This window comes from Cottoperca gobio, chromosome 22, assembly GCF_900634415.1.
Source record: "Cottoperca gobio chromosome 22, fCotGob3.1, whole genome shotgun sequence".
NCBI lineage: Eukaryota > Metazoa > Chordata > Actinopteri > Perciformes > Bovichtidae > Cottoperca > Cottoperca gobio.
The window spans coordinates 12,497,780-12,511,934 of record NC_041376.1 but is presented as its reverse complement, the minus strand read 5'-3'; the positions used below and the strand labels follow the sequence as shown (position 1 = coordinate 12,511,934).

Below are 14,155 nucleotides of genomic sequence, written 5' to 3'. Positions count from 1 at the left end.
TACGCAATACATAAAATGTGCTACTGGAAAGAGCTTGAGATCATGTTTAGAGACAATGTCGCTGTTACATAATGTGTCCACTAGAGAGCACTCTGTAGTCATTACAACAATCTGATGCACCAGTGAGTGCATTTAACTGAGCAAATAAGAGACAACTCTTTAATATACATATATGAGGGAGAGTTGGTAAATAGGTTTTTTGTGCATGGGTTTATGTGAAAAAATAATGACGGCCTATTAACTGTCAATTTTACTCCCAATTATGAATAACTCAAAAATCAATATCCACATGATGCCACGTTGAGAAACACAACGCAGATCTATAAATCGAGCTATTTAAGTATGACGGCCATGAATATAGCTCAAATGTATATGGCTTAAAAAAATGCTGATTGGACCTTTAGTGGCAGAGATGAAACATACTCTAAAACCATATCACACTTGGAATACATTTGAAGTTGAACTACCTGTGCAGTGAATCATGCCTGATGTATCACTTGTTAGCAGCCCCACACAAAGAGGTTAACACGAGTTACAAAGATTAAGATTTATAAAACCTATTTTTCGACATGAATGCTATGATAGAAATGTGCAAAAAACAACAACTACATTTCCCAGGTTGCAGCGCACATCCTAGTTGAAAGGTCGAAGACGTCACACGCATGCTGCCTGGAACGGAAACAACAACAAACCTCTGAATTAGCCAAACGTTAACGTTGCGTTTACATTTCTTCTTTTTCTGTGTTGGTACTGTTGCTCGTTGTTGACAAAAATGTCCAAAAAGGCCAAAGAAATCCTACAGATGGACCTGTATGGGTTACTCGATATTGGAAGCACTGCTACAACGAAAGAGGTGTGTAAATGAGCTAGCTGGTAAGCTAGTTAGCGAGATAAAAATACATTACTTAAGGCCCATAAGAGGCTGGATGATGTTGTTTTGAAAGACAGTTTATCCGAGTGTTAACTAACTTTAAATGTTAAAAAGCATTTGTATTTGCCAAAGAAGAGACTGTAAGTGTGTGGCATTTTTATTTCAGGAAGCTATATTAGCTTGCTAGTCCAGGGAGGTTGTTGAACTGTGTGTGTATTGTTGTATTGTGTAGACACGTGTCATAACACAAGGAGTCTTTCTTTCAGTAAAGAGAAACGCCAGGTAAGTAAAGCGGGGACTGAAAGTCTTGGTCTAGTGAGACCCCAGGTAGAAAAAGAAACACTGACACCGGCTAATGGCTGAATCGCAAAGGTGGGGTACACCAAAAAGACCACTTGGTGGCGACGTTGCATCAGTTAAGTCTTTGGTATCAGACAAGAATGACATAAGGTGCCTTTTTAAATGAGGTGGATATAAATCATAGAGGTGCAACTTATTTTAAATATTAATTAATCTGCCTGTTATTTGTTGGTTTATTAACTGTCAACTTATGTGAAAAATGCCAGCCACAATTCTGCACAGCCCAAGGAGACTCAAATTGCTCTTTTTGAATGACAAATAGTCCAGAACACAAAGATATCCAACTTACAATAATATAAAACAGAGAAAAGCAACAATCACAATGAAGAAGCTAGAAATATGTAATGTTTGTCATTTTTCTTTAAAATATTATATGAAAAAAATTAATTGATTATCACAATGATTGCCAGTTATTATTTTTCTGACTATCTACTAACCAAAAATAACTTAATTGTGTCAGTTCTAATAAATTCCAAATAGTATGGATGTGAAATTGAGTTGTTTTTAGTATGCAAACTCAATTTATATTCTTTATGTAAAACTAAGACTGTACATTGATGAGGTCAGGACAATGCTGTAATATGTTGCATGCGTTTGCTCACTTCTGCACACTACGAACAGAATTTTGCCTAAATTACATTTTGTGCCTTCATGGATTTTGAATCAACTCTGCTACATTTAATTTCCCAGCTCAGAGCGATTCACCATGATGTCCTGAATCCTGCCTTTTCCCTACGACCACCTCTCCTCACAGTTTCCAGCATCTAGAATCCACAAGCCCGAAGGGAAATTAAAATTGTGGCCAAGACGAGGGAAGAAGCTCATTTCTTAATTGGATTTCAAAGTCCAGAGGATTATCCTGGAGGAAGTTAGTGGTTGTGGCTTGGGTAAAATTGAGACTCCAAAATGCAGAAAGATGGTTCTATGAGGTCTGTTCATGTTTGAAAGCGATAGCGAGGGTTTGTGTGTGTGTGTGTAGCGTATTAAGTCTGGGGGGCCCCTCAAAAATCAATCAAGTGTGTGCAGACAGATGTCATCAGATGGGCTACTTATCCCAGTTGTTTACCCCGCTGTGCCACCACCACTATCAGGCATGTTGTTTATCACAGTGGAAGAAGCTCATCCCAGAGCCTATTTGTGTGGGCTTAGCCACAGCTTGTAAAACATTGCATTGACGTAGGGGATTTGCATTCTGCATCTCCTCCTGGTTCTATTTAGCATCTCTTTTCTGTTATCACTGCTGTTGACCTTCTGAGCTTGACTGGTTGATAAATGCTGGGGACACTGGCCTGTCAGAGTCTACGATTTAATGAATATGGATGACTGGAGTTTGCTTTATCCTTGTAGTGCTAAGCGAGATTGTTGCTTAAGGCTAGCCACCATTAAACAAAATTATGCTCTTGCTTGGGTAATAATTGCCTAAGTGTGTGTTTTACCTACCACAGATTGCTTGGTGAGACAATGTCAACAGCCAAGACCTCACAAAATTTCCTGTGGCTTATTCAGCTACTCAAGTTGTAGTGTACCTGATGTATGTGCATGCACACTGTGTATTGTACTGTGACTACATGCCTAGATGATTTACTTACTGACAGAGCGTCCATGGACAGGCGATTGCATTACACTGTAATAGCGCATTGTAAACTCATTGCTCTCAATGATGAGTTTCTTCTTTGTGTGTCTGCTTGGTCAGGGCAGGTAGATTAAGATGATCATTATTGCAGTCCTACGGTGCACCGGCTGGGCACATCACCAGTGATGCAACATGGGGTCATCGGCTGTTTCAGGTCTTTCAACATCAGACAGTCTCGCCCAGGCGATTTATGTTCAATGCCTTGATCTGTGTTCCACAGTTATACAGACATTACATCATACAACCATCTAGACACGATGAACAAAAACCTTAATTAATGTGTTAGTTTTCAATTACAATGAGCTTGAAACAGAATTTTGTTAAATAATAACACAAAATGATAATGTCATCTACTATATCCATTAAAAGTTAACACAGGATAATATAAAAAGTAAAGCTTTGGTCATGTTCAGGAGCTCTTGAAAAGTTATTCAGTGTCTCACTGTTTCTCTTCATTACATCCAAGTTCTCTTCTTACTTTTCACTCTCCTTTCCTCTGTGCCTCTGTCCTTGCTCTTTTTCCTTACTTTTCTCTGTTGTGCCTGGTATTATTTTCCTCCAGCTGATAATGTCCCGTAAATAGCAGAACGTTGTAATTAAGGAGGATGGGCCCATGGCAGATCAGGCAGCTAATCAGCCACACAGGCTAGAGGCCTTACCAGGGCTGTGCCGAGGCCGCACTAGGACCAGTTTGTCAACTATAATTGGCAACAAAGACGGGTGTAATGAGGACAAGATGTGGGCATGCAATTAAGACTGTGGAAGACGGGGATCAGGGAGGCGCGCAGAGACTGCTTTTCGCCGGGCACATTACGCTACTGTTGGCCTGCTGCTGCACGATCCGAGTCTTTCCTTGATTTCTTGGTTCTTCCTTCTGCAGATTGAAGCGTGAGAAATCGTTGAGATTTCTGCAATTCCGTTTGTCTTGCGTATGACAGAAGGAAAACGGACGTGTGACAGAATAATCTAGAATAATTTGAATAGCAAGAGATGGGAGTTTTGCTCATCTCTAAGCACAAGGGACATCAATTGGTTTCAATCCAGGAGTTCTTATGGTTTTCTCTTCACACGGTCTTACTCATAACTGATTCAGGAGCCAATCCTAAAAGGTCATGGTGAACTGCACAAAGATAATTGAGACAGTAATTGTCTGCATTAGTCCTGTAGGAAGATGCCACTCGATCTGAGAGCTCTTATCCACACATGTGCTAACCTCTTCAAAAGTTGGCCCGCTTTGGCTTCTAGCTTGTAGGACCAAAGGGCTTCAGGGTCTTCCAGCTTCAATTAAGGCTTGCGTGTTACGGCATTGATGGGAGTAATCATGTATTATTTAACAAAACAGCACTGGAGGCGCAGTAGAGACCAGATATTGTGGAGGATGCTAGAGTGAGTGAGAAGGAAAAGAAAAAAGGAGGAGAGGGAGAGAGGAGGTAGGATATTTAACTAAAATGTAGAGAAGCATGTGTGTTAACTAGATCTTTAACTGAACTCAGTGAGACAAAAGTGATGACATGCAACATTGCCGCTCTCCACCAGAACAGCATCGATGATGACAGATTGTACTTGTCAAACAGCTCAGCTGGCCAGACTTTTGTCCTGACGATGTCAAACATCTGCTATGTTTACAGCCGAGATGTGTTTTTCTTGTCAGCTGGCTGCAGGTGATGACGAACATGAGAAGTAGAAGTGAGTGTGAACTGAGGACACAGAATGATGAGGTCTTAAAGGACCGTTGCAGTGATTTTGCTTACTTTCACAGCTGCAAACGGCTACTCTCTTTAAGAAATCCTAATGTATCTTTCTACCGTGCTAGGCATACATTGGTTACCCTTTTGAAAAGTCCTCGCCTGTGTAATGCATCACAGGAAGCATCACGGTGCTGGTTTTGTCAAAACTATTGTTGTGAGGTAATGTTTTGCAGACTTCTTTGTTTCAATCTGCACTTAAACTGCACCGTGATCAAACAAGTTGTATGGATTTTATTAGTAATTTGATAAGATCAAATTTATTTTCATATCCTATTCAAATGAAGGGAAAGCAATAGCTGGTTGGAGTGCTAGAAAAAAATTAATCTAAAACTCAATAGCCTGTATTTGGAAATGGTCTGCAAAAATGTACACAAAATTATAGTTGAAGAACTAAAACTGTCCTTTTAAAGCAGACTATGTGTTGTATAGGCAGTACTGCCATGTAAGGCAGGCAGTTGTCCAACTGTGTTCACTACCTAACTACCTTTGTCAAGATGCAAATGGATTTCATAATGTCCTCTCTTTCCTTATTAATTCATCTTGATCCCAGAGGCGAAAAGCATTTGGTTCGACTGTACACCTGCATTCTGATGAATGCCGATACATCAGAACTTGAGCTTGAGTTCTCATTTCCTTTCTTGTACCTTACCACGGGTCTTTTGAAAATATTGGACAAAGTTATGATAGCGAGCACAGGGAAAAGAAGGAGGGAGACTGAAAAGGGGAAGTAGGCCGAGGCCAACAACAGTAAGCATATGTGTTTGGCTCCAGTCCACAGTCCTGTGCGTCAGTCACGATCTGTAGGAAGGCTCTGTGTGCCAAGCAGCAGGATGAAATATCTCTTAATGATGTCTAGTCTCTCGAAGCCCTCTTAATGACCCAAGTTCTTATTTACTATACAAACTATAATGAGAACAAATCTGATGTTGACCAAGAGAGAGACAAAAGGACTTGTGACATTATGGAGCTGTCTGAGCCGCTATAAGCTCCCAATGGTTCACTGAAGGCTCAATGCTTTCATGTGATCGTGTGTAGTCTTACCTCTTGCACTTTGGATAATCGGCATCCAGCTTAATGTGCCTAAATTGACTGTCATGGAGACTCATTGGAGTTACTATTAAGAAATGCTTGCACCCTGAGGGAACTGAGCAGAACGGTGTAATCCATCAGAGTTGAGTTTTGTTCACCCCCCCCCCCCCCCCCCCCCCCAATGTAAAGTCAACTCTGTATGTTTTGGTTTGCACTCTTGAGATAAAATTGTGCAAAACAACACACAGGGAAACATTACACATGCCAGAGGACAAGGCGTCTAATGCAAACGTTTCCCAGACACGAAGAAAGGAGCTCCCAAATCCTGCGGCCCGTAGCATGCCGGCAGGAGATTGATTTGCGCGAAGGGGGGTATGTGAAAACATGCAGAACGTTGGCATGGCTGATTAAAACCGGTGAGAGAGTGTATGTCAATGTGTGTGCTTGTGTCTGAGCTTGGATATAGGGGGGGATTTATGTGCCAAGTCCTTAGCATGCAATGCATTTATATATGAGCGTCGCACTCTACAGCCCCCTCTGGTCTCCACGGAAGGTTTTCCTGTTTCCCTTCTTTCTCCAGAGGAGCAGAGATCTAATGAAAACCACCTTGTCATTAACTGGTCCCTAGAAGGACCAATGGATGGTTAACATTCCAAGCAGTGACCCAGAGTTAAAAAATCAGCTATAACTAAAACCTCATATGACATTACAATACTCCAAAGTATTGTTTAGTTTTTCCACTTTGGTTCTCTGAACCCCCCCCAAAAGTGTTGGCTCCCTGCCTAAGATATTAATGGCGGCTTTCTCATATTTGCTGTAGACAATGGCACTCTGTTTGTGTATGTTATTGTAACATTTCTTTTAAAGATGGACTAATACTAGGCTGTAATTTAAGGCCACATTTATCTTGCACGCTGGCATTGAGCCTGAGAACAGTGGAGTTTGTGCCGAGGTGGTTGGATTCCATGAACAACATGTCAAAAGGACACGAAGCAGAGGATCAGCTCAGGTGTTGATTTGATCCAAACAATACAATCCCTGATTTTTTTTATTTGAATGCAGACCACATTTCAACCCCCAGAGCTTTCATGTCAGACTGTTACCACATTATTTCAATGGGTCCATCATTTTTTATTCAGACTTTGATTTTATGGGCCAAGGACGACAGGATAAGGATAATTGGTACCGAGAGTAACAATTTCACTTTCACATGGCCAAAATGTGTGCTTAAGTGGATGATTCGTTCTCGTTGTGTCCTAATCAACATTTTCCACTCTACATAACTTTAGGGGTTCTTCTGTTTTTCTCTGTAGATCAAGAAAGCTTATCGACAGAAAGCCTTGACATGCCATCCAGACAAGAACCCAGACAACCCAAAAGCAGGTGAGTGAGCCAGTTAATGTGTTTATTTGTGTTTGTTTCTCTTCATCTTCTGTCAATTCTGAGCCACAAACCGCTGTCCGTCACCCAATAGCACTGGAACAAGATTTATTATATGTTTAGGCAATTTCTACATTGTTTTCTGAAGAATTAGGGTTAATCGCCTGATCGAGCGGCCATCAAGCTCCAGAACCAAAAAACGAATGCTCTCAGAGAGGGTAGCGCTCTCAGCATGCTGTACCCTGCCAGACAGCCTGGCCACATCACTCTGTAGGAAGTCTAACCAGCGCCTCTCTCTCCCGCCGGCTTTCTAGCCAGACAGGACCAGCCAAACACCAGCAGCACAAGCATCACCACCAGCGCTTCCACACTCGATCCCTCTTTGGCTTGAGTCCTTCCGCGGCCTGTCGCCAACCAGCATGTCAACAATTACGCCAGGAAATCTCAATGTAGCTTTTTATCGGGAGGGGGGACGGACGGGGAAAGGCACCTTGGACAAAAGACTGATCATGTGGCATGTTTTCAAGTGAGGTTTATGTGGTTGCTGGATGGTTCCGACAATTCCTGATTATGTCAGGAAAAAAAACAACTGGGAAATTGGTTGGGTTTGGGGGGTTGAGAGGGATAATACAAAAGCAGGGGGTCGGTTTCCCAGAAATGGAAAAGAAGTGGTTTGGAGGGCCTCAACACTTGAACCCGCACATGGACAGACTCTGTCTCTATCGCACGAGAGCGGAGCAAGTCTTGGGATTTGCTGCTCCTCAGGGGAAGGTTGTATGCATGTAAGAGGTGACTTGGGGGTCATGATTCCTCACTGAAGACACCCCCTCCACTATTTCCTCACTTTCCTCAACCACCCATGTTGTGACACTAGCTGCCTGGTGGGCATGGCAGGTCTCCCCCAGTTGGATTTCATTCCAGCCCATTATATACGTGTAGGTAACTTGACCGCCTCTGCTGGCAGCATGATCTCCAGAGCCTCCTGTTAGTGTGCACTGCCAGTCCCCAGAGGGAGTAACTGTATCGGCCGGTTAGGCCTCCCATCAGAGAATGATTAAGCCAAGCTAGTTGTGTGTGTGTGTGTGTGTGTGTGTGTGTGTGTGTGTGTGTGTGTGTGTGTGTGTGTGTGTGTGTGTGTGTGTGTGTGTGTGTGCGTGTGCGTGTGTGTGTGTGTGAGATGACAACTGGGGAGGTGGAGTCTTGCGTGGCAGTGGTGATTGCGGCAGTGGCCCCTCGAGATGCTCTAAGGGAAGATAGATGGAGAGGCCATGGGTTTGTGTGGGAATGCACGTCCGTGTCATCGGAGGAAACTGGTTTTGTGAGACACATGGCACCTTTTAAAGCATAAAAATGTCTCGGCTTGAAGATATCCTGAGCTGAGCACATAATGCGTCTTTTGGCATAAGCCCCTGTAGATGTCATGTTCTCTTCACGTCACATCACCTTCTTTTGTATCTCCTGTGTATATGTGCCAAATTGACAAGGTTACCAGTGTTTTATCTTTGACATTTTAGCCACATTTTAGTTTTTAAGGCTCATATTCTACATGTAAAATATTGGTTCCTGTAGCTAAAATAAAAAGGTGTTACTTTGTGTATCCAGCAGCAGAATGTTCATTGTTTCTCCTTGTCTCCTCCCGTTCTTCTAGTGGAGCTCTTCCACCAGTTGTCGCAGGCTCTCGAGGTGCTAACTGATGCTCCTGCCAAGGTAACACCACTGATGCCTCTCAACCTGTCATCAGTGCTGACACACACTCACACAGAGACATGATTCATCCTGGTGTCTAATACTGTTTTCAGGCTGCCTATGACAAGATTCGCGCTGCCAAGAAACAAGCAGAAGAAAGAAACCGGAAGCTAGATGATAAGAGGAAGAAAATTAAGCTTGGTGAGTCCCTTTCCAAATCTTACAGCATCTGAAGGCTCATGATTTACTGATTTCATAAGTGTGTGTGTGTGTGTGTGTGTGTGTGTGTGTGTGTGATGACAGACTTGGAGACTCGAGAGCAACACGCCGAATTTCAGAGCCAGGAAGACGTGTTTAACACCAGAACACTTGAAGAAGAGGTAAGAGAAATTATGGAAACCATATGGGAGATGAAACTGCAGCAAACATTTCATGGAGATGTCGAAAATATAAATTTCACTATACTTCAGGCCTCAGCAGTGTACTTGGAAAAAGGTAATCCAGTGCGTCCAGGAAACTCTGAAGCATACCCAGGTGCTTCTATTCTGTTTTTCGTCAAATACTCCCTTCTGATTGAGTTGAAATCCTCCAAAGACTTGGGTCAGGAACAAAGGCTTTATCTAAGAGAGGCTTTTTTTCACTGCCATATCATAATTATTAGTAAACCCATTAGGTGATATTGCATGACTTGATGCACTTTGTTCACAAGGCCAATGATAAATAAAAATGGTGTGCGTGCTTCCAAGGTGATTCATGGCATGTGCTCAAAGTGTTAATGCGTGTAAATATGTGGCCATGTGCCTTTTGGAGGGAGGAGGTAACCAGTAGGTGGCACTGTTTTCTGTCTTATCTCAATGGCTTAGTGCCTTAACTGAAGAAATAAGGTTTGCACAGAATAGCAGAAAGGGTGTCTTACAATGGGAGAGTCGTACAGGAGATGAATTGCATCAGTTACTTAATGAAGAGCAAATTTGCTGTCACTCAAAAGCAGTATGTGTGTTTGTGCTCAATACTGTATAATATGTGTCTGTTTCGACTAGATAGCCCGTTTGAGAGAGGAGGGATCCAGACAGCTTGAGGAGGAACAGCGGCTCGTCAGAGAGCAGATCCAGAGAGAAAGAGAAGCACAGCTGCAGCAAACGGGAGGCTACACTCAGAGAGGTACGTCCACTTCCAAGATTGAACCTAGTGCTGTCTGCTCCGGTCCAGCTTAACCAAACCACTTCAGTGCAGTCCTGTTCTGCCTGGATAAATCCGGTTTGATCCAGTGAAGACTTTACTGAAAGCCTCAGCTGAGTGCACCCCTGATGTGTCCCAACCATCACACTGTCAGTCCAACCTCAACAGTCACCAGCTTCCCTGAGGTTCACCAAATACTGTTCACATAAAAAAACTCTATGTATTTAAATGAATGTTTTGTACTTTGAAGAGGTCTATTTTTGTTTCTTGGCAGTTAGGCAATTTGGCATGGTGATAAAGGAATGTCGAGCACCACGCACACACATAGTTTTATCCATCAAACTTTTCACCTCTTGGTAGTATTTCTGCTTTAAAGCTTCAGTGTCTGCGTTCTGGAGACATGAAAAAAAGTAAGAGTCTTGTAAAATATATAGACTATAGAAGTGTGGTTATTTAAGGGAAGTACTGATTCTTGGCCGTAGACTTGGACCTCTTTTTGTGGCTGCACAATTACTCATGCACAGTCAGCACGTCTTTTGAGTCTCTTCCATTTGCACGCAGTCAGGCCTCCCCGGCCCTCCACTGGATAAGTGCTCTGCCTGTTCCATCTCGAGAGGCACTCAGTGGATCATCAGACTGTAGCAAGAGCCATACATTTACCATGTGACCAGTTTTACATTTCCTTTCCTCAACAAAACAATTGTTTCCTTGTCTTTTCACTTGTCTCACCTCCCGACCCCCTCATGTTTTTTTCTCAGACTCAGGAGTGGAGAGATGTTCCAAGACCAATGTGACCCCCAAATTGAAGGTAAGCCTTGCAACTATGGAGCTTTTAGTCAGAGGACAAGACTGAGAAAATACGTCAGGAAGATGGAAAAGATGAACGGCTTTATCTGAGTGAAAGTGCAGGCAGAACCTCAGCGGGGACTGTGATGGAACCATAGACATTTGTAATTCATTATTTGGAGACCACATACGCTGTCTCACCACTGAGCGCACACGTAGTTCTGACGCCCGTTCCTCCAGAGAAGGCTCGATGTCGTCAGGAGACTTGTAACTACGCCAAGAGAGGGCTTATTATATTTCCTCCTGGAAACTACCTAGCCTGCGCATATTAACGGACACTCGGGGGATGTTAGCTAATGTGTTTAGACATTAAATCTGGTTTTAAAATGTGATAGCCATCGAGTGCAGCAGTGTATTCCCCAGCATTTGTCTATTCAGTAAGAAAAACAAACAGCAGTTTGACTGACAGTATCACGGGTCACGTACAGGGACATGGGAACATTGCATCCAATCTAGACTCGGATGGAGAACAGTGTTTTTTTCTGTGCTTTGTAATGTTCAGGTGATCCTGGTATTGAAGATTAAACCAGATCTTTAGATCAAACAATTATCTGAGACTATTGGACAATTAATGATCAGCAAAAAATATTATTGTGGACTTTTGCAATGAATCTGACATCCTGGTCATTCCTTAAATCTCATCACCTTTGGCATTACGACAGAAAAATCTAAATACATCAAAAGCACAAAGAGCCGTTTGGTTTGGTTCCACTAATATCTTTCTTCTCTGTATATTTATTTAAACTAGAGAACACAGCAATGTGTCGGCCAATACCGCAGACATCGCATCATGCAAATACTTAATCATCTTATTGGAAGATGCATGATTAAGTGTGTTATCAGTGTGTGCCGGAGACTGCTCTTGGAAGGAGAATGTACATCTTCAAACGTAATTGTTGGTAAAAGAGGTTATATAGACTTGGATTTCCCAGAAATCCTGTTTCTCTGACAGTGAGCAGAATGCTGGAGCTGAACACTTATTGCTTGCCATTTATTATCCTACTTTAACAGTTAGTGAGAAGTTGGCTAGATGCTGCTGTACTTTGTACTGGATATGAGAAGTTGCACAATATCTCTCTTTTTTTTTAGGAGTACTGGAACTCGCATCTGCGTTTAGTGGAATGACTCGAAGCTAAGCTTATTGTCTTTTGAGAAAGGCTGTTCATTAGAACTGTTCGGCTCTTATGCAGAAGTAGTTGTACGGTAATTTATAAATCAACCTTTACACAGTGCAATATGACAAGTGTCAAGACTTCGGTGAAAACACTGTTACACAATCACATAAGTTAAACCGCAGTTCAAACAGAGACAACACGTCTTACCTTGGGAAACCTGCTTTACATTACGTGGTCATTATTGTGTCTGGTGCTTCATTCTGTGGAGCTCCAGTTAAGCAGGTGAGTCACCGTGTATTCTCTGGTTCTCTGTCTTCATTTCTTACCCATTTCAGCTGTCCGGCATGCTCGGTATGAATGGAAATTGACTGCAGGTCCCACAGGTGGTGCCGGGGTGATGTTCCAAGAGTTTAACGATGCCTCTCTCTCACGTAGCTCCAGTGTGTTCTGATGGTTATGATAATTTGTCCAATAAATGGTGCTCTTATGATTGGACATTATCATGCACTTCTTGGAAGTCATCTTGACTAATATGTCTTCTTTCTCATTCCAGTTAAAGTGGAAGTGTAAAAAAGAGGACGAGACGAATGGAGGCTACTCTCAAGACATTCTTTTCAGACTTCTACAAAAGGTACACTAATAATCAACTAAGTGCAATTTTACAGCCTAACAGCTTACTTGGGTATTATAATGAAATGTATCTTGAGGCTACTGAGGTAACTATCCCTTTTAATATATCTGTATCAGGACATTGCAGGCGATGTTGTAAAATATTAAGCAAGACAGCTTTATAGGAATTTTGCATCATGTTTGTGATGAAGTACTTAAATATGTGAGGTATTTAATTTACTGGATTAACTAAAAACAGACATTCCCATCAGAGTATTTAATATTTGAATTGTTTCTCAAGGAAGTCTTCAAAGAAATTCGATATCTAAAGATGCTTGCACTATAATCATCATCGCAATATAAGATGACACGTATCTTTATAAACATAGACGTAGGTTTCTTTATCCTTGCCGTCCAAAAGCAGAGCTCCACGGTAACAAACTTTCCTGCAGAGTCCGGCCATATTTGAGGTCTGCATGACATCAGCGTTGTAGATTGTTTTATTCTTCCCCTTAAACAAGGCCCATTAAGTTTTGTTGCAGTGAAAGTGCTGAGGGCAATGTTGTAGTGCCCTTTTAAAGCCATGCACGCCATTGTTTGTGCCCCTCTTACCAGGTGATTAAGCAGTGCCAAGGAAGGCATTAGGAAATTTGCTCTTCTCATGCAACCCAGTACCACCTTGTGCCTTGATCCGTCACAAGGACTGCTGGCGGGTTATAGGTTGGCCTGAAATGACTATAGGGCAAGTGTCACTGACGTCAAGCTGTCCGAAAACAAAAAAGGCGTATACATTTCTCCTCTGCACAAACTCAATCAATATGTCCTCCAGGCAGGAGGGCTGTGTTGTAATCAAGAGTAGTGTCTTTTTATATTCTTAAAAGCAAAGGGAAAGATTTTGTTTGAGATGGCGAGCTCCACCGAGTGACAGTTAATGGTTTGGGCAAGATGAAATAGCCACCACTGTGTGGGAAAGTACACTGTGTGTATACTTGGGCATGCGGACGTGTTTGGACTTGTGTACTTTGGCCGCTTAATATAATACGTCTTCGTTTAAGGGGGGGGGAAAAAAACATGTTAAGATATTTATATTCTGTGAAACGGAGGCCTTTAGAGAGTCTCCTTTGTCGCTGTTGGCTTGCTCCAGAGTGTCCTTCGTAGACATTAGCATTCCTGGACTTTCCCATTCCCAGAAAGCTTCATTTTCACAGGACGAGATTCTCTGAGGCCACGTCCATTCTCCTCTTCGCTCCCAAGCTCCTGCTTTAGGCGGGGAGAGGTTAATGGCAAAAGGCCTCGGTTATAAGTGATACAAACCCTGAGGAATTATTCTTTTTTTTTAATGCTAATAGATGCCTTCAATGGGGATCAGGTCTCCCTGCTGAGACGTGGCTCTAGCCTTCCTCCTCTTCTCTCTATCTCTTTCACACAGAGATGAGGGAACGTCTGAGATGCTCTTTGCCCTGCTCCCCTTGTTGGCCAACCTTTCCTCCCTGTTCTGTATTGTGGCAGGGGAGCTGGATGAAAGCCACATTTAATTTCAGCTTTCATGCCAAAAATATTGTTTATCAAATGTTTTCATTACACAAGAAGAAGCTGAAATGATCCAGTTTTGCATCTTGTCTCTTTTGAGAAGTCACAGAAGTCTCACTTATATACATGATGCTCTGCAGTATTACTGGCTCAGTCCCAAACGTACGAA

The 14,155-nt window shown here is 42.4% G+C and overlaps 1 protein-coding gene across 2 annotated transcripts in view; it reads left to right on the top strand.

Moving 5' to 3' along the window:
* The first annotated feature begins 631 nt into the window (after nt 1–631).
* Nucleotides 632–14,155, top strand: part of dnajc17 (DnaJ (Hsp40) homolog, subfamily C, member 17) — a 31,227-nt gene continuing 17,703 nt past the window's right edge. For both annotated transcript variants that reach the window (XM_029461451.1, XM_029461448.1), the window contains exons 1-8: nt 632–853; nt 6,955–7,024; nt 8,670–8,728; nt 8,821–8,908; nt 9,011–9,087; nt 9,748–9,868; nt 10,645–10,694; nt 12,401–12,478. In XM_029461451.1, the coding sequence (XP_029317311.1) occupies nt 773–853; nt 6,955–7,024; nt 8,670–8,728; nt 8,821–8,908; nt 9,011–9,087; nt 9,748–9,868; nt 10,645–10,694; nt 12,401–12,478 (624 nt within the window). In that variant the 5' untranslated portion in view covers nt 632–772. The remainder of the gene's footprint in view (nt 854–6,954; nt 7,025–8,669; nt 8,729–8,820; nt 8,909–9,010; nt 9,088–9,747; nt 9,869–10,644; nt 10,695–12,400; nt 12,479–14,155) is intronic.